The 19,778-nt window shown below is 32.5% G+C and overlaps 1 protein-coding gene across 1 annotated transcript; it reads left to right on the top strand.

The window, feature by feature from the left end:
- The first annotated feature begins 4,762 nt into the window (after positions 1-4,762).
- LOC122195461 (uncharacterized) lies at positions 4,763-15,102 on the top strand. Its single transcript, XM_042897375.2, has 6 exons — positions 4,763-4,769; positions 4,828-5,019; positions 13,393-13,473; positions 13,630-14,124; positions 14,718-14,866; positions 14,953-15,102. Exons 1-6 carry the CDS (start codon positions 4,763-4,765, stop codon positions 15,100-15,102), a joined length of 1,074 nt encoding a protein of 357 aa, XP_042753309.1.
- Positions 15,103-19,778: the final 4,676 nt, after the last annotated feature.

Genomic DNA, 19,778 nt, shown 5'->3' with positions numbered 1-19,778 from the left:
TGACATCCCAACTCTACAGGAAGTGAAGTCCTGGCTTGGGAAGTGTTTCGCTATGAAGGACCTTGGAGAAGCTACCTATATCCTAGGGATAAGTATTTTGAGAGACAGGAGTAAAAGACTAATTGGACTTAGTCAGAGCACCTACTTGGAGAAAGTGCTAAATAGGTTCAGCAAGCAGAATTCCAAGAAAGGAGAGTTACCGATCCAGAGTAACGCCAGACTGAGTAAGACTCAAAGCCCGAGTACATAGGCTGAGATAGCAGAGATAAGTCGAATATTGTATGCTTTCGATGTAGGCTCGATCATGTATGCTATGACTTGTGCTCGTCCTGATGTGGCCTTTGCATTGAGCATGGTCAGCAGATATCAAGGGAACCCTGGAAAGGCTCACTGGACCGCGGTAAAGAACATTTTCAAGTACCTACGAAGGACTAAGGACTGGGTCCTTACCCTCAGTGGGAGTGATGACCTGAGAGTAGTAGGGTACAGTGATGCTAGCTTTCAGACTGATAGGGATAAGTTCCGCTCTCAGTCAGGCTGGGTATTTACCTTAAACGGAGTAGTAATTTCTAGGAAAAGTTCCAAGCAGGAGATAGTGGCTGATTCAACTTGTGAATCAGACTATATAGTGGCAAGCGAGGCAGCAAAGGAGGCTATATAGCTAAAGAACTTCATTGGAGACCTTGGAGTTGTACCAGCTATAAAGAAGCCTATAGAGATTTTCTGTGATAGTGAAAGTGCAGTTGCCTTAGCCAAGGAACCAAGGGATCACAGGAGATCCAGACACATCGACAGAAAATACCATTTCATTAGACATCGAATAGAAGAAGGACTCCTCATGGCTAAGAGGGTATCATCGGATGAGAACCCACCAGATCCCCTCACAAAGGGATTGGGTAGGGTTAAGCATCTCCAGCATGCGAGACGCATAGAGCTGAAGGATGATATTAGTTTTAGTAGTTAGATAGCTTTGAAATGTGTAAAGTGTAATTGAGATTTGATGATGAATAAAATTTGTTGTTTATTTATGATTAAGCGTTGCAATCTTTTGTCAATCGTTTACTATCATTTCATTTTGCATGTTTTGACTTCCATAATTATTATGTTATTGTATTTCATATTATTCAAATTCTCCACAGCCGGTTATATGTTGGAAGTAGATATGAATCAAGACTATCATGTAGTTGGTTGTAGATGTATAAGATGTTGGGCATTGCAAAGTGTTGCTACAACACTCATGAGTGCTCATAAGTTCTGAGTATTGCATTCAACCCATGCTCACTGGTATCACTTCATGGAATTTATTTCGAGTGATCGTGAGACGGTAAAATCATATAAGTCTTCAAACCTAGAGATATGACTTGTTGCCTATGAGTTGGTTATACATTGATTGTACGAAAACGCATTAGTAACCCGATGTTATAAAATGTGCCTTTGTGTATGATTCAACAAGTAGTAGAACAAGTATATGAGTCGATATTTATTTGTTCCTTCTTGGATTAGAAGCGATATCTGGGCCCCTTGATGATTTTGTGTTGACCCATGTACCGGGCCCAGTCAGAACTAAGTTGATGTGTTCAATTATGTTCTATGTCAAACAAATTGGAAATTGAGAAACAAACTGTTGGACAATAAGTAAGACATTGTTCCATGTATTTGTTCGGCTGATATCTACAACAGAGGATTATATGATCACTTATCTTAAATGGCGTATCATCGTCATCTCAGTTCCAGGAGACCTTGAAAGTGCTATGATTGTTGATCGGTTCCTAAAGTCATTCTTGCAGTTATAGTTATTAGAATTATCCAAGTGGGAGACTGTTGGATTAGGTGTCTAAGTTCATAACTATTTTTGGAATGTACTTGACCTCATTAGCATGGTCGAGTTGGGTTGCATGGCATTACAACACTTTGATAGACTAAATGAGAGAAAGGACACTTAAGGATTATTAATATATTATAAGTTCTAATATATTAATAATATTATTTAATTAGTATTGGTAAAAGAATTAATTTGGAATTAATTAAGTGATCAAAGAGAGACTAATAAAATATATGGGGTTGATTGTGTAAATCATCTATTCTTGTATAGTGGGCTAGTGATCAATGGTTTGTATGGATTTGGCTAAAACCCATAAGGTGCTCCATGGATAGTCCATAGAGGTTACAAACCCATGGATCATGGAATATGGAAAGCCATGACAATTAGGGTTTACATGGTGTAATCCCACTTGTGCCATAACTATATAAAGACCCCTAAACTAGCAAAATCGGACTTGTACAATCATGAAAGAGGGCTAGCCGATTTTGAGGAGTTAGTGAACTTCTCTGAAGGTTATTCCAAGTGTTGTGGTGTTGTGTGAGACATTTGAGGCATCACACTTGAGGGGCTAGGCTCACAAGGTTCTCAAGGAATCCAAACGCAGTGTGCTATGACTGATAATTGTATCACCTACCGCAGTAATATGGAAACCATAGTAATACTCAGGTGCATTCCTAACTCTCGTGGAACGCCTCAGAGGTACATAATCTTCTATCGGATCAATAGGAGTTTCCTCCTCAGGTTGATTGCTAGGGTTTGAGGTTCCTTCTCCACTTGACTCTTGAATTTCTTCAAGGTCAATTTGCCTCCACTGTTTCCTTGGCTCATGAACTCTCACTCGCGAAAGGCTCCTCTCCTTGCTACAAAGACCACATTATCACTAGGTATGTAGAAGAGGTAACCAAAGGATCTCTATGGGTAGCCGATGAAAATACACCTCTCAGTTCGAGTTTCGAGCTTATCGTGAGACTCGTGCCACACAAAAGCCTCGCAACCCCAAATCTTCATGTGGCCCAGATTGGGAACTTTTCCGGTCCACATGTCATGAGGTGTTTTGGCAACCTTCTTTGTAGGGACTAAAATAAGGATATGGGCGCCATTCTCTAAGGCATACCCCCAGAATGAGATTGGTAGCGAAGCTCGACTTATCATGGAACAAACCATATCCAACAAGGTTCGATTGCGCCTCTCAGCCACACTATTAAGTTGTGATGTTCCGAGAGGTGTCTATTGTGAGATAATCCCACATTCCTTAACATAGTCAAGGAAATCTTTACTAAGATACTCACCACCTCGATCGCATCGAAGCATCTTAATGTTCCTGCCCAACTGATTCTCCACTTCCTGTTTGAACGCTTCAAATCTTTCAAAGGTCTCTGACTTATGCTTGATTAAGTAGAGATATCCATATCTAGAAAAATCATCAGTAAAAGTCACATAGAATCGGTTAACATCTCTTGTGGCGGTTCTGAAGGGTCCATACACATCAGTATGTATAAGGTCCAACAAACCGTCACCCCTAGCACAAGTACCAGTGAAGTGTGACTTTGTGATTTTCCCAACCAAACAAGATTCACTACTATCATCTGACTTTAGGTCAAATGACTCCAAGACTCCATCCTTTTGGAGTTGGGCTATGCGTTTCTTGCTTACATGTCCAAGACGACAATGCCATTGGGCCCAAAGGGATAACGCTTATATGTTATTGGGCCTTCAATGACCCAATATTTTATAAAAGGACTTTCAATAGCTTTTATGTACTAGCAGGCCAAAGTGTCCCGTTAGAAAAGCTAGTAAGGTCACAGTAACCAAATGCGAGTTGGACCATCGTGTCTTTCGCATCCACGACAGCCTAAGGTACTTACGATAGTAGTGGGACATAATGCTCCCATTCTCTTCATTCGCTAAGGCTTATGAGAAATCAAAGTAGAAGAAATTAGGACGATATACAATGTGGAATAATCACTATTCATTCGTTAAGACAATACAAAAATCAGTAATCACGAATACATTTCAAAATCGGAAAACATCGGGTTTTCCGGGGAATTCAATATTACTCGCTCGAAATTTTATAATTATAATACAAAATACCCCTCATATATATTCTTTTGAAATCATTCATGCATCAACTTATGGATCTTCACACTTTGATAAACAAAAGTCTTTTCAGAAAATATCGGATTTTCTGGGTTTTACAAACTACACAAATCATTTTATCACAACATTGCTTATGAACTCACCAACATTTCATATGTTGACGTTTTTCCAAAATAATTTGTATTCTCAGGTGGTAGGTAAGCAGAAGAGTAATAGGAAGTAACGTTAGATGTTATGTTGTTAAAAGTACTCAAACAATTTATGTTATGAATGTGAAACGTTAAAACAATGTACTTGATGTGAACAATTCCAGTTGTAATATATTGATGCATGGTGACGTTTATGTTTTGATTCATGTATATTCATTGTGATGATATTCAATTAAAGTCACGCGAGCCCTCGGACGTTTCTGTTGTCTGGTTCGGGGGTGTGACAGGTTGGTATCAGAGCATTGTTTATAGTGAACTAGCATATCTAACCACACATTGATATGCAACCATAAACCAAAGAGGGACTAACCCAACTCTGAACAAAACAAAACAAATAAAAACACAACTATAAAACATCTTTGCCTGTGTGAATTAGCAAACAAAATATAATACCAAACCAAACAACATAATGCTATCATCTCGGGTAAGCCGGGACTGTTCACGGTTGTATCAAGGAGAGGATGTACCCTTGTCAACTACATTTCCTCCAAGGTACAACTATCACATGTCCCGAGGAAATCGCGATGGTAGGAAAACCTAAAAACATACCCCTTTATCACCAAAAAGAGAACATCAACTCAATCTATACGTCTTAGGAATGATATTAGCATGTTTATACACCCTCACAGACAGCATGGCTGGTTTCCATCACCCCGGAGACCCTTATTTCCCTAATCAAGGTAAATGGATGGCTTGAAGAATCCGAGGAGGAACCTGAAGAGGACCCCGAGGAGGAGTCTGAAGAGGAACCCGAGGAAGACCCCGAGGAGGAATCCAAAGGGGAACCTGAGGTGGAATCCGAAGGCAGACCTGCCGAGCCAGTGGTGGACCAGGAGGAGGAGGAGGAAGCCGAAGGAGGTCTCGAGGAGGAACCCAGTGAAGACGAAAATGGTGATTCGGAGGCAGAGTCCGAAGTCATCAACCCCCCTTTTCCGGTTAGGGTGCCCGCTTATCGGGTAGGCCCCACTGGTCCTGCACCCCCCTGGGGTATCGACCTTTGGAGGTGAAGGAAGATGGAACATATTACTTCATGAACCGCATATGGGTCCCTAAACTTAGGGGATTCAGAGAGGTAGTCATCAACGAAGCCCAATATGAAGGCAGAGATTGCCACTTACGTGAGCAAGTGCCTCACTTGTGCTAAAGTAAAGGTGGAATATCAGAAGCCCTCTGGATTACTACAGCAGCCAATAATTCCTGAGTGGAAATAGGAAAGGATTACCATGGATTTTGTGACCAAACTACCCAAGTCGGCGGACAGTTTGGACACGATCTGGGTAATTGTTGATAGATTAACGAAATCCGCCCATTTCCTACCAATAAAAGAATCGTACAAGATGGAGCGCCTGACAAGAATCTACATCAAAGAAATCGTGAGACTCTACAGAGTACCGGTATCTATCATCTCAGAAAGAGATAGTATATTTACTTCACGCTTTTGGCAATCGCTTCAGAAAGCTATGGGAACACAACTCGATATGAGCACTGCCTACCACCCACAAACGGATGGTCAAAGTGAGTGAACCATTCAAACACTAGAAGATATGCTTCGAGCGTGTGTGATAGACTTTGGAAGATCATGGGATACCTACTTGCCTTTGATCGAGTTCTCATATAACAACAGTTATCACTCGAGTATCAAAGTTGCTCCTTACGAAGCATTATAGGGGTGTAAATGTAGATCACCATTGTGCTGGGATGAGGTGGGAGACACCCAACTAGCGAGAGGGCAAACTCCGAACAACGCCTTAATGGGACCGGAAATCATACGTGAGACGACCAAGAAGATAATTCAGATCAGAGCACGATTGCAATTGTCACGAGATAGACAAAGAGCTACGCCGATAAACGACGAAAGCCCTTGGAATTCATAGTCGGAGATAAGGTGTTACTAAAATTCTCCTTGGAAAGGAGTGATTCGTTTTGGGAAGCGGGGATTTTTGAACCTTCGATACATTGGACCCTTCGAGATTCTTGCCCGAATCGGTCTAGTGGCTTATAGACTGCACCTACCCGCTAAGCTCAGTAGTGTACACCCTGTGTTCCACATTTCCAACTTGAAAAAGTGCTTATCCGACGAGACTCTCGTCATTCCATTAGAGGAAATCGAAATCAATGAGAACCTTCTGTTCATCGAGGACCCAGGTGAAATCATGGACCGAGAGGTGAAGCGTACCAAGTAGAGCCGCATTCCAATTGTGAAAGTTCGATGGAACACGAGACGCAGACCAGAATTCACATGGGAACGCGAAGATCAAATGAAGCAGAAGTACCCTCATCTATTCTCGCATTCTCAAATCTATCTTTCAAAAGAATTTCGGGACGAAATTCCCTCTAACGTGGGGATGTTGTAACAACTAGCAATTTCGAGGCCTTGTAACTACAACACTTATAACAACTATGAATCAATAACATGAAAGCATGCATGATGCTTATTCTATAACAACAAAACTTCATCAAATAATTCATTCTAGCACTACAAATGGTCAACAAAGAATTGGAAACCTTTGAAATCCCGGTTTAAGTCCATTTTGGACTAGGATTTCCTTATTAGGCCTAATGGACTAATAAACTTCCAATTTATCCATCTTGAATCTAGAACTCTCTAATGGGCCCTAATTGGACTCATATACATGAAACATAATATTTTGGGCCTTAATGGGTCACAACAAACCTAATTTAGCCCTAATGAGTCATAAAAGTATACTTTGATTTATTTGGGCCAAACATCATCTAAAGTGATTCATAATATGAGCTAAGCACTCAAGGCCCAATTCTTTCCTTTTCCCCTCTTCATTCTCCGCCCAACCCACAAAAGAAAGGAAGATTTGACTTTTCCTATGCCGCCTCACACTTATCCATAGGTTCTCCATGCATTCTCCCATATTTCCATGCAACTATCCCATCCAAGATCTCTCTCTTCCTCTCTCTTTCTTCTCTCGGCCGAACACACCACAAACACACACACAAAATCACTCAAACTCTCTCAAGGAAACTCTCTCTACTCTTCACCAAGTTTTCGAGAATTAGGAAGCTTTCAAGGAGATTTTTCCCACAAACACATCATCTAAGGTAAGTTGATGTTAAATCCATGATCTAGCTACTTCATTTCATCAAAAATCTCTTCTAAATCTATTCCAACTTGTGATCTTGCACCTTAGAAGTCACTAAACTCGAGATCTACCAAGAGGACTTGCTAGGATCGAAACTTTCTTCTTCTCTCTCTTCAAAACCGAAACTACACCTCAAGGTGAGCTCCATACCCCTCTTTTTCAAATTTTATATGTTTTATGGGGGAGAATACAAGAAAATGTGTAGATTTATGTGTATGTGTATGCTATGTGTGATTTTATGCATGTATGTGTGTGATTTTATGTGTTTTTGTGATAAATATGTAACCATAAGGGGTGTTAACTCAAGATCTATGACATGAGAAAGGAAACAAACATAATCTAAGTTATTTTACATTAAACAAGTCAAGAAAAATAGCTTATAAGGTTATGAGGAACATATTCTAACATAAAACCCAATTTAGGGCTTAAATTGTCAAAAATACAAAACTTGGGTTAAAAACTGTCAAGTCATGGTTTCTTGAGGATCAAAAGTGTCAAAACAGTTTCTATAATCGTTTTTATGAATATTAGAATTTTCAAAGGACTTGAAATGCAAAAATTTAGCTTAATGGGCTAAATTTGATCTTTTCGGCCCAATAAGCCCATAATTGCGAAAAATGAAATTTAAAGGGGCTGAAATGAAACATTCTGCAAAACAGGGGATAAGAAGTGCAATAAAGTTGTTTCAAAGGTCAAAAATGCTTTTCAATTCCAAAAAGGATAAAAAATGTAAACTTTTTATATTTTGGGTCAAAACTATAAAAGTTGCAAAATATGGGGTTCTAATCGAGAAACTCCATTCTGGAAGGGCTAAAGTTGTTAACAAAATAAATTTTGGGTTAAAACTGTCTTTTCAACAAGTTTATGATACAAAAGTCTCAAGAAAATGTTTTAAGGACTAAAAATGAAATTCTTTTATATAAATGACTAAAAGTGTTATTTTTATAAAAGAATGATAGTGAAAAGGTCAAAATCCTACATTTAAACAAATTAATTCACTAAGACAAAATACTAGATCCACGACTACCGACAAAACGGAAAACGAATACACATTCAACACCAAATATCGTTAAAAACGAACTGAGTCGGTCTCGAATCAATACAAAACAACAATCGTTAAATCAAAACTCTGCAATAGATACGTGATGACTAAAATGAATAAATCTTCAAACTTTGGGCTTATGAGTTTCAAATCATGCTTGTTGGGCCTTGCAAGCCCACCAAAATTATCTTTGGGCCTAAAGGGATAACGCTTATGAACTCATCAACATTTCATATGTTGACGTTTTTCCAAAATAACTTGTATTCTCAGGTGGCAGGTAAGCGGAAGAGTAATAGAAAGTAATGTTAGATGTTATGTTATTAAAAGTACTCAAACAATTTATGTTATGAATGTGAAACGTTAAAACTATGTACTTGGTGTGAACAATTCCAGTTGTAATATATTGATGCATGGTGACGTTTATGTTATGATTCATGTATATTCATTGTGATGATATTCAATTAAAGTCACGCGAGCCCTCGGACGTTTCCGCCGTCTGGTTCGGGGTTGTGACACTTGTATTCTCAGAAACTAGTAGACAGGTACACACACAGGGATTCAGAAGATGGAGCATAGTAACTTCATGTCTTTGTTTTGCTATTTACTTTTGCAGTCAACCATATGTGATTTGAATACAATGTAAACACTTTAATATTAATGCGGTGGATGTTGTTGCTTGTTTTACTATTCTACATTTGTTGTGAAACTAAGCATGACGTCATCCGCCCCCCTGGACGTTTCCACCGTTCTTTTTTGGGGGGTGTGACACGAGTTATTTCATCTTTTCATCTTTATAGTCCCACAATAGTGTGTCGGTTAACCACACACGCTCCACTAATGAATCATAAATAAATGATCTGTTTTTTCATGGGTTAGCAAATATTACACAATTTTACTAAAGTAACTAGAGTGATATTTTAAAAGAAGGTTCTAGTACTTTATATCATTATACTTTTAATGAGATTATGTCCTATTGAACCCGTTCACCTAACAACCCTCCACCACACAAGAGAGTGGTGGGTGAAAAGGATACCAATTCACCGTTCATTTTATAGGCTGTTTCCTTATACCCTCTTTATAGCATGGTTTCATGAATGAGGCCTACTATTGATTCGACTGACTTTTCTTATATATATATATACATATATATATATATATATATATATATATATATATATATATATATATATATATATATATATATATAAAAGATGTATTTGAAACTTTTCAAAATACAAGTTTTAAATATTAATTATGTGAATTAAACTTTTAATTAATTAATATTAAACCAATTGTGATTTACCTTTATCTTTTAATTAAACAATTAATTAAATTAATTTAAATCATTTAGGGATTAAATAATTATTTTCAGTTAAACTATTAATTAGATAATTCAAATTTAATCCTATAACCTTCTAATTTTTGAAAACTAGGGGATAGGGTTACCAAGTTGTAATTATTCAAATTTTAATACATTTAAAATAATAATTAAGAAAACTAGAAACCCTAGGAAACCTTAAGTCAATTTCGAAAATAAAGGGCAGAGGCTATGGATTCAAGAAACCCTAGACATGTCGAAACACTCAAAGGGATAGGGTTTATTTCGATAAAGCCAAATTTTTGATATATTCATATTATGCACAATCAATAGAAAACAATGGCTTTGATACCACTGATAGATTTTATAGGTTATCAAAACATGTAAAGCAGAAAATCTTAACACTTAAGTTCACATGCAACCTATAAAGAATCTATGTTTTTTCACTAATTGATAGCAACATACTATGAATTTCAAGAACCCTAGAAGGACTCTATGAAAATCGAAATTTATGAATTTAAGGTTTACATACCTTTACATTTATTAGGGGTGAGCATAAAAATCGAAAAACCTAACCATAACCAAATTAACCGATATAACCGAGCCAATAAAACCGAACCATTATTGAAAATGGTAGTTCAACTTTTTATTTTTATTAACCAATTGCTAATGGTACGGTTTCGGTTTTTCTTAGAAACCTACCCATATATAACCGAACTGAACCGATTACCTTATAGAGATTTTTAAAATATTTTAATATATAATATAATTAGTAATTATGCTATTTATGTTAAGTATATAAAAAATATAAGAATAAAAAGCCTTGATTCTTTAATGAGATACGCAATAAATGAACTGTATTGAAAAAGTCAATAAACATTATCACATTGTCCTTCATCAGCGGCTATCACATTAAACAAAACACAGCTAGTGAATATTACGCATGGACGTATGAGCAAAGATTTTGATTCTTGGTTAATTGGTTATTATACACAATATTGACCAAAAGGTATGTTCTCAATTCTCAATATGAATGTGGAATTTTTTTGCTAGCAAGTTGTGGTACGTATTGGTTTTGACTGTTTTCTTGTAGAGGAAAACTATGTTAAATGGTGTATATTTTATTCGTTTATCTTGTAATAGTGAGTTTGATAAGGATGGTTTTTTATATTTTAAAGCAATATAAATATTATATCATTTGTTTGTAATTATTTTATGTTTGGGTTTCAATTTGGTTGTTCATAGGATTTATGATTTGAGTAATTATATTGACATTTAGATAAATCTTTAGGGTTTGATCTTGCATATTTAGGTCAACCTCTTTTTGATTGATAACTTGATATATATATATATATATATATATATATATATATATATATATATATATATATATATATATATATATATATATATATATATATATATATATATATATATATATATATATATATATATGAGGGTTCAATTGAGAAAAAAAAAAGGTTGAGAATGAGGCAACCATTCTCAGCTAATCATTTAATGAGCTTAAAAAACGTACGGTGGCAAACTTGTAAATAATCCAAATACATTAATAAGCGGTGGCAAATTTGTAAATAATCCAAAAACATTAAACTGTCAGGGCACTTGAGTAATTTGATAACACGTCAAATCTCGACAGAAAAGCACAATTTCCCTCTTCGATACACCATAACATGAAAACCATTTGCAGAAGAATCGATAAGAAGAAAACCATTTGCAAAAGCATCAAATAACATAAACGAAGAAAAATGTCTTCCGATGAAAACATTAACGACACCATTTCCTCACTCTTGACAATGAAGGGTAACCATCGGCGTTTTTTCTCGACTTTTTAACGATTTCGAATCATTTCTAAAATTATCACTTGATTACTTGAAATTTCTCGTAATCTTCGATAATTATTAGTTTATTTAGAACTAAAAACATTGTTTCCATACTGTTCATTCTTCAAAAAAGGTTGTTTACTTCAATTTTTTATGATACTCATTCATTCTCGTAATTCTCCTTCGTTATTACTTTATTTACTTGAAATTTTTGTAAGAATCATCCATTATTATTTGATATATAAATGATTTTACATCATCTCTTCATTTTTCATCTTTATTCAAAACTATTCTGTCAAAATACAAACGTTACTTAACATTTTGCTTATGTTTTCCTAATATTAACTACTTACCCTTACAGAAACGACACTAACAGTGAAGAATACATATAAACGAAAACCAAGAACAAATCAAAAAGGTAAATAAAATATGTTTTGTTTACTTTTGAACACAAGCAAAACTAATATTCATTCGTGAATATGTATAGCTTGCTGCCATACATACATTATTCATATTTGAATACAACAAGAATTACTTACAGATGTTCTATTCACATATGAATATAACAAAACATATTCATATGTGAATAAACAAATATGAATACATATGTTTTATTCAAATATTCATTCATGAATATATATGTTATATTCACATCTGAATAGAATATAACTTGATGTCATACATACATTATTCATATGTGAATACAACAAGAATGACTTATATATGTTCTATTCACATATGAATATAACAAAACATATTCATATGAGAATAAAAAAATATGAATACATATGTTTTATTAAAATCTTCATTCGTAAATATGTATGTTATATTCACATATGAATAGAACATAGCTTGCTGCAATACATACATTATTCATATGTGAATACAACAAGAATTACTTACATATGTTCTATTCACATATGAATATAACAAAACATATTCATATGTGAATAAAAAAAATATGAATACATATATTTTATTCAAATATTCAGTCGTGAGTATGTATGTTATATTCACATATGAATAGAACATAACTTGCTACCATACATACATTATTCATATGTGAATACGACAAGAATGACTTATATATGTTCTATTCACATATGAATATATCAAAACATATTCATATGTGAATAAAAAAATATGAATACATATGTTTTATTCAAATATTCAGTCGTGAATATGTATGTTATATTCACATATGAATAGAACATAGCTTGCTGCCATACATACATTATTCAAATGTGAATACAACACGAATCACTTACATATGTTCTATTCACATATGAATATAACAAAACATATTCATATGTGAATAAAAAAAATATGAATACATATGTTTTATTCAAATATTCATTCGTGAATATGTATGTTATATTCACATATGAATAGAACATAGCTTGCTGCCATACATACATTATTCAAATGTGAATACAACAAGAATCACTTACATATGTTATATTCACATATGAATATAACAAAACATATTCATATGTGAATAAAAAAAATATGAATACATATGTTTTATTCAAATATTCAGTCGTGAATATGTATGTTATATTCACATATGAATAGAACGTAACTTGCTGTCATACATACATTATTCATATGTGAATACAACAAGAATAACTTACATATGTTCGATTCACATATGAATATAACAATACATATTCATATGTGAATAAAAAAATATGAATACATATGTTTTATTCAAATATTCATTCGTGACTATATATATTATATTCACATATGAGTAGAACATAGCTTGCTGCTATACATACATTATTCGTATGTGAATAGAACAAGAATGACTTACATATGTTATATTCACATATGAATATAACATAACATATTCATATGTGAATAAAAAAATATGAATACATATGTTTTATTCAAATATTCATTCGTGAATATCAAACTCATTTATCTTCTACTTACTATTGAATGAAGGTAAGAACACTAACATTTCCGATAAAGACTTACCAACAATGAGAGAAACAAGATCAATGCAAAAGAGGAAAAATGCGAAAGGTACAAAATTCCTATCATATCTAATATATTCATATATAATAAAATTGTATATATTAGTTATATTTTTGTAATAAATAAATATTAATAAATCAACGAGCATATATCATATTCATATATCAGTAACTTATTCAAATATTATATGTTTTCATTTCACAGATAAAAAAGAAACAAAAGTACCAAAGAAAATAAAGCATCAAAGCAGAAAAAGTCCATCGAAAAGGAAAACTCCTGAAAAACAACAACTACAAGATTCAGACTCTGATTTTGAAAGTAGTCATCCATCGAAGAAGGCAAAAAAAAGGAGTCACCAATCAAAAAAGACTAAAAAAAACAATGGTAAAAGAATTTTACTTAATGAAAAAAACAGATGTTCACCAGAGGCATTACTATCTTTAATCCTTGGGATGAGCAAAGAACAAAAAGAATATGTAAGATCTATGGGTTTTGGAGCTTTGTTAAAAATGAAAATCACGGATATACCACTGAAGCTGGGATTTTATGTTCTTCAAAAATTTGATTCTGAGAGAATGGTGATAGATATTGAAGGAAAGGAATTGAAAGTAACAGCGGAGTCTGTTCATGACATGTTGGGCATACCAATTGGTGGAACCAAACTTACACAACTGGATCAATGGCCTAAGGATGATACAAGTTATGATGAATGGAAGCAACAATTTAAAAAAGATTCAATCATCCGACTGAGTGCAATAAAAAATGTTATTGTTTCTACCACACAAGTTGATTTTAATTTCAAATTGAACTTCTTAGTTCTTTTTGTCAACACTTTTTGCGAGTCAACATCAATGGGAAGATGCAACCTGGTTCCCTTTAGTTATATTTCAAGAAAAACAGATATCAGCAACATAGACTGGTGCAGCTATGTTGTGGACTGTCTTGTCAGAACAAAAAACTCATACATACCATACTCATATAACAGCTTCTTTGTTGGACCTTTAGCTTTCTTGGTGGTAAGTTATTATAATGTTTATACTCAATTTTTAATAATATTGATTATTCATAAACTAATAGCAAATATTCATATATGAATAAGAAAAATATATTTGTTCACACGTAATGCTTTACGTTACTTATTCATATATTAATAAGTAAAAAATAATATTACTTGTTCATATATGAATATCAATTAGTTATCATTTATGTGCAATAGTTCTATGCTGATAACATCCACTCAGAAGCTTTAACAGTAACTTGTAAACGTGCAACAATTTGTTAATGGAGTTCAGAGAAGATTAGATATCGAGAGACATTTGAACAAGAAAAAGGTAGATTTGGAGTTGGAGAATTAAACGAAGAATTTGTTAATGAACAAGATGAAGGAGATACATATCTCGAAGACAGTGATTCTGATAAAGATGAAGATCATTCTGTTGAGGTAATTAGTTTTAACATGTTAATAATATATGATTACATTAAATTATTATATTAAATTCTAATCATATACTTCTTTTTGTTACATAGGCATATGAATCAAAAATATCAAAAATGCTTAATAGTTTTGAGAGGATGAAGGAAAAGCTGAATTCAAAGCTTAATGATGCGATGACAAAGTTCCCTGAAAAGGAAAGTTTTAGAATTTTCAAAGAAAAAGATGACAAATATGATTGTTGAAGAAAAAACCGAAAGCACAACACTTTTTAATTTTCCATGTAATGAAATTGGAGTTGAAGGAATCAATTTGACACCAATAATGGGTCAAAAAACAAATGATCAAAAAGAAAATGAAGATAAAGAGGGAAATTGTGAAGAAGACAGTGATAATGAGCCAAGTCAACTAGAAGTAGATTATTTGCTTGATTCAAATGAAGCAGAGAACGAAGGAATAAAGAATGATGCAGATAAGAAAACAAAAGAATGTGAAATTGGAGTAAAAGAGAAAGATGAAAAGAGGAATGAAAATGAGAATGATGAAGAGGAAAAACATGATCATGCTGAGGAAACAAATAATCATGAAGAGACTATTCAACAAACTGAAAATGAAAATTTGTTGGATAAAGTTGTTGACAACATTGTGGACAATGTCCTTGGAATTGGAATTTCAAGTTTAAATAGTCAAGAAGATGAAATCTGGAATCACCCTGAAATGAAAACTATTTTCAATAATATTGATATAGGTAAATTTTGTCTTACTTTTATTTTAAAAATATATATAAAAATATTATTACACAATAACAATTTTGTTTGTTAAATTTTGACCAGGGTCACCAATGAGTACATGTAAAACTAATACTCTTGCAGAAAAGGAAAAATCAGAAGGTGTACATGAACAAGGAACAAAAGTTGAAGAAACAAAGGGAGATGATACAGGTAAATGAATGATTTAAAATATATTACAATATTTATATTAATTTTTTTTAATAACATTGTTTATTCATAAGTGAATAATACACTATATAAATGAATAAAAAAATAAAAAATATTCATATATAATGTATATGTTTCAGGCAAGGAAAACTCTGAAGATAGAAATAAAGGAGGAACAGAAGCTAAGAACATGAAAGATGGAGGTGAAGATAAACATACAGAAACTGAGAAAGGAAATGCAAAAGATAAAGGTAAATAGTTGAATCACTAAGAAATGAATATAATAAGTTTTATTATTCACAAATAAATAACACAATATAAAAAAAATTAATATTTCTTATTCATAAATAATGATATGCATTACTTATTCATACATGAATACATTACTTATTCACATATGAATTACTTAATCAAAGTTCTTTATCTTTCAGGAAAGAAAAAGTCAAAAAATCAAAACAAGAAACGAGAAAAAGCTGACAAGACAAAAGGAAATAAAGGAGGTAACAATTTGAATAAACATTTCAAAATATAAACTCAAATATTATAATTTAACTTACAACTATTTATATGATAAATCTCCTGGCATGTAGATACTCATCCAAGCTTTAGTCTAGGTCTCAGTAAAGATTCAGATCAAACTTCAAGTAAAAAATCTAATGAATCTTTACCAGAAAAACAACTTACAAAGAAACAATTCAAAGACGACCATCAGAAGGTTGTTATCAGATTAGCAAAGAAAAATGTTTTTAATCCAAATCCAATCTTTGTATCAATTCGTACTGAAGTAGGACCATCAAAGCATGATCTGGATCAACCAAGAGAGAAGAAGCTTGCTGATGCTTTCAAATCACCTTTCAAATGCAGAATAACGGACACAAAACCCAAACTGACACATCAGGAGAGTATTGTCTGTGAATGGTTGTTCAACTTACAAGGCAATACATCGTAAGTAACTTTATTTTATATACATTCATATATGATTATTATATAGATAATAATTTATGACATTTTGATTATATATTTGCAGAGATGTGGTTGTCCAGACAAAATATGGTCAGACAACAGAAAGAGCAGTTATGGAAAGTCTATATGCAAACACAAAGATTTTTGGAGAAGTTTTAGACACTTGGTCTGATTTACTTAACCGCCAAGAACTGGAAAGGGATTTTGGAAATTCACCATACAGACTCTTCTTGAAAGTTGGAGTTTCTGTAAGTTTATGTTCTAACCTTAATTCCTTCCTTATTCATAAATGAATACACCAATATGATGTATTCACTTATGAATATTATATTTTTTTACAACTTCAATTCACATATGATTATACAAATATGATGTATTCTTTAACATAATTATATATATTCAGCTGAAATTCACATATGATTATATTGGTTACAGACTGCTTATCTAACTTCAACATTGTCTGATGAAAGAAAGTATGAAAAATTCAAGGAGAACTTTCATGACAGTACCAATGGGTACAAAAAAATCTTGAACATAAAAGATATTGACATGGTATGTTAGTTAAAGTTGTTTATATATATATATATATATATATATATATATATATATATATATATATATATATATATATATATATTTATCAACAAAATACTTACCATTATATACATAAAAACAGGTATTCTTTCCAGTTGTTAGAAGAGCTCACATTTTTGTGCTTGTCTTCAACTTAAAGAAACCGTCAATTGAATTTCTAGACAATAGTGCAGTTGAGGGGGATTATGAAGGGAAATACGGAGTAATATTGAAACCTTTGGTATGTACCCAGTTCAAAACAACATAAAAGAACTAATTTATTACATATCTAACTTTTATTTTATTTAATGATCAGAAAAATTTGTTTGTGAGATACTTTAAAGAAATAAACCATCCAAGAGCAAATGCAATCTCAAAAGAAAGTATCAAACCCCAACGACTTGAAATGCCATGGAGAACAGTTAAAAACAAAGTTGATTGTGGGGTCTTTGCAATGAGACATATGGAGACCTATATAGGACAACCACTCTCAAAGTGGAAACCAGGTCTTCATAAAGAAAGTGCAGTTCAGCAAACTACTTTAGAGAAGCTCAGGCAAAGATATGCACACATAATGCTAACTTCTGAAATTAACATGTTGAAGGCTAAGGTGTTGGATCTTGCTGAAAAATATCAAAAAGTTGAATTCAAAGTGTGTACTGATCATGCATACAAGGCTATGCAAACAATTCAAAAAAGGTTAAAAGAATATTGATGATTGCTTGTGAAGATGAAAGAATGTTGAAGTGCGATGCTATAGAACACTTTGTGTTGAAGATGAATGGATTTGAAGTACATGTAAGATGATTCTGCGAAACAAGTTTTAAATGGTTTGTTAAATGTTATTGAACATCGTTTTAATATTTTGTGAGATGCTTATGAACAGCTTTTATTATCTTGTGTTGAATGATTATGTAATAGAAACAACTTCGCTTATTTCTGTCAGTTTTTATATTTAAATATTTTCAAAGTTTATTTACATTTATTCATAAATGAATAAGAATATGATATATTCATTTATGATTAAATTAGGAGTAATATGTCTGTATAACAAAGTTCATATATGAATATAACAAATTTCATATATGAATATAACTAACTTATTAGTAGAAATAAGTTTGCTTATTTATGTCATTTTTTTATATTCAAATATTTTCAAACTTTATTTTTATTTATTCATAAATGAATACGAATATGATATATTCATTTATGAATAAGTTCAAAGTAATATGTTAGTATAACAAAGTTTAAATATTAACATAAAAAAGTTCAGATATGAATATTACTTATTTATTAGTATAACAAATTTCACATATTTGTATTCATTTATAAATAATTTACAATATCAATATAACTTATTTTATAGTAATTTAAAAAACAAATATCAACATATCAATTTACCATATCAATATAAATGTGTATTATTCATACATGAATATTATTGTTTATTGTTTTTATCTACATATATTCATAAAAGAAAAAAAGAAAAAACATAAAAAAATAAAAAAAAAACTAAAAAATCCCTAACTGTCTTTTGCTGATTTAGCAGCTTCAACTCTTTATGGACAAGTACGTAAATTGTGTGGAACTCGTTTTCCACATCCTGAACACATTATGTGTTCTTTTTTAGAATTTTCATATGCTACTTCACCTGCACATGGAATTCTTTTCTTGATTCCAGAACCTTTATTGCTTTGAACTTTAGGAACATGAATATTAATCTCTTCTGGAATAGGAATAGTAACACCCAAAAGCTTGCATACGACTTCACCATCTGTCTTGCTTTTCAATCCAGGAGAAATATAATCACTCTCAAATTCCTTCAACAACATTTGTTGTTTCTCAACAAACAAAGCCAATCTCTTTTTGTCATCTCTTACAATATCCAACAATGTTCAAAACTATAATATAAATCATTGACTAGCTTTACATTCTCACAATCACCTGAATCGGATTGAACAGAACTGAAACGATAATTTCTTGATATCACATCCTTTCTCCATCTCTTCAAAATGTACCTTTTAGGAATTTCTTTAACACCACATCTCATCATTATTGTAAAAGCATGTCTGCATAAAACACTCATACGCTTAAAATGTTCACAACTGCAATTTATTTCTTTCTCTTCAGCTTTTATTTCAACCTGATACAAAAACAAAATTTACACATTTACATTCATATAAGAATACTCATATCAACACTCATATATTCATATATTCATATAATATTTATATATTCATATATGAATATTGATATTCATATATGAATATTCTCATATTCATATATGAATATTCTCATATTCATAGATGAATATTATTACGTTTTTCATAAAAAACAAGTAAAATTACCTTAAATTCATTTTTAAAATCACTTTTAATGTTGTTGTGCTGCACAATGTAAACTTCCCAACCATCTTCAATACCAACATATGAGTATGTACAGAAAAA

This window comes from Lactuca sativa, chromosome 8 (genome assembly GCF_002870075.4).
Source record: "Lactuca sativa cultivar Salinas chromosome 8, Lsat_Salinas_v11, whole genome shotgun sequence".
Lineage (NCBI taxonomy): Eukaryota > Viridiplantae > Streptophyta > Magnoliopsida > Asterales > Asteraceae > Lactuca > Lactuca sativa.
Note: the sequence above shows the minus strand (reverse complement) of the source record. Positions and strands in the feature narration are given on the sequence as shown.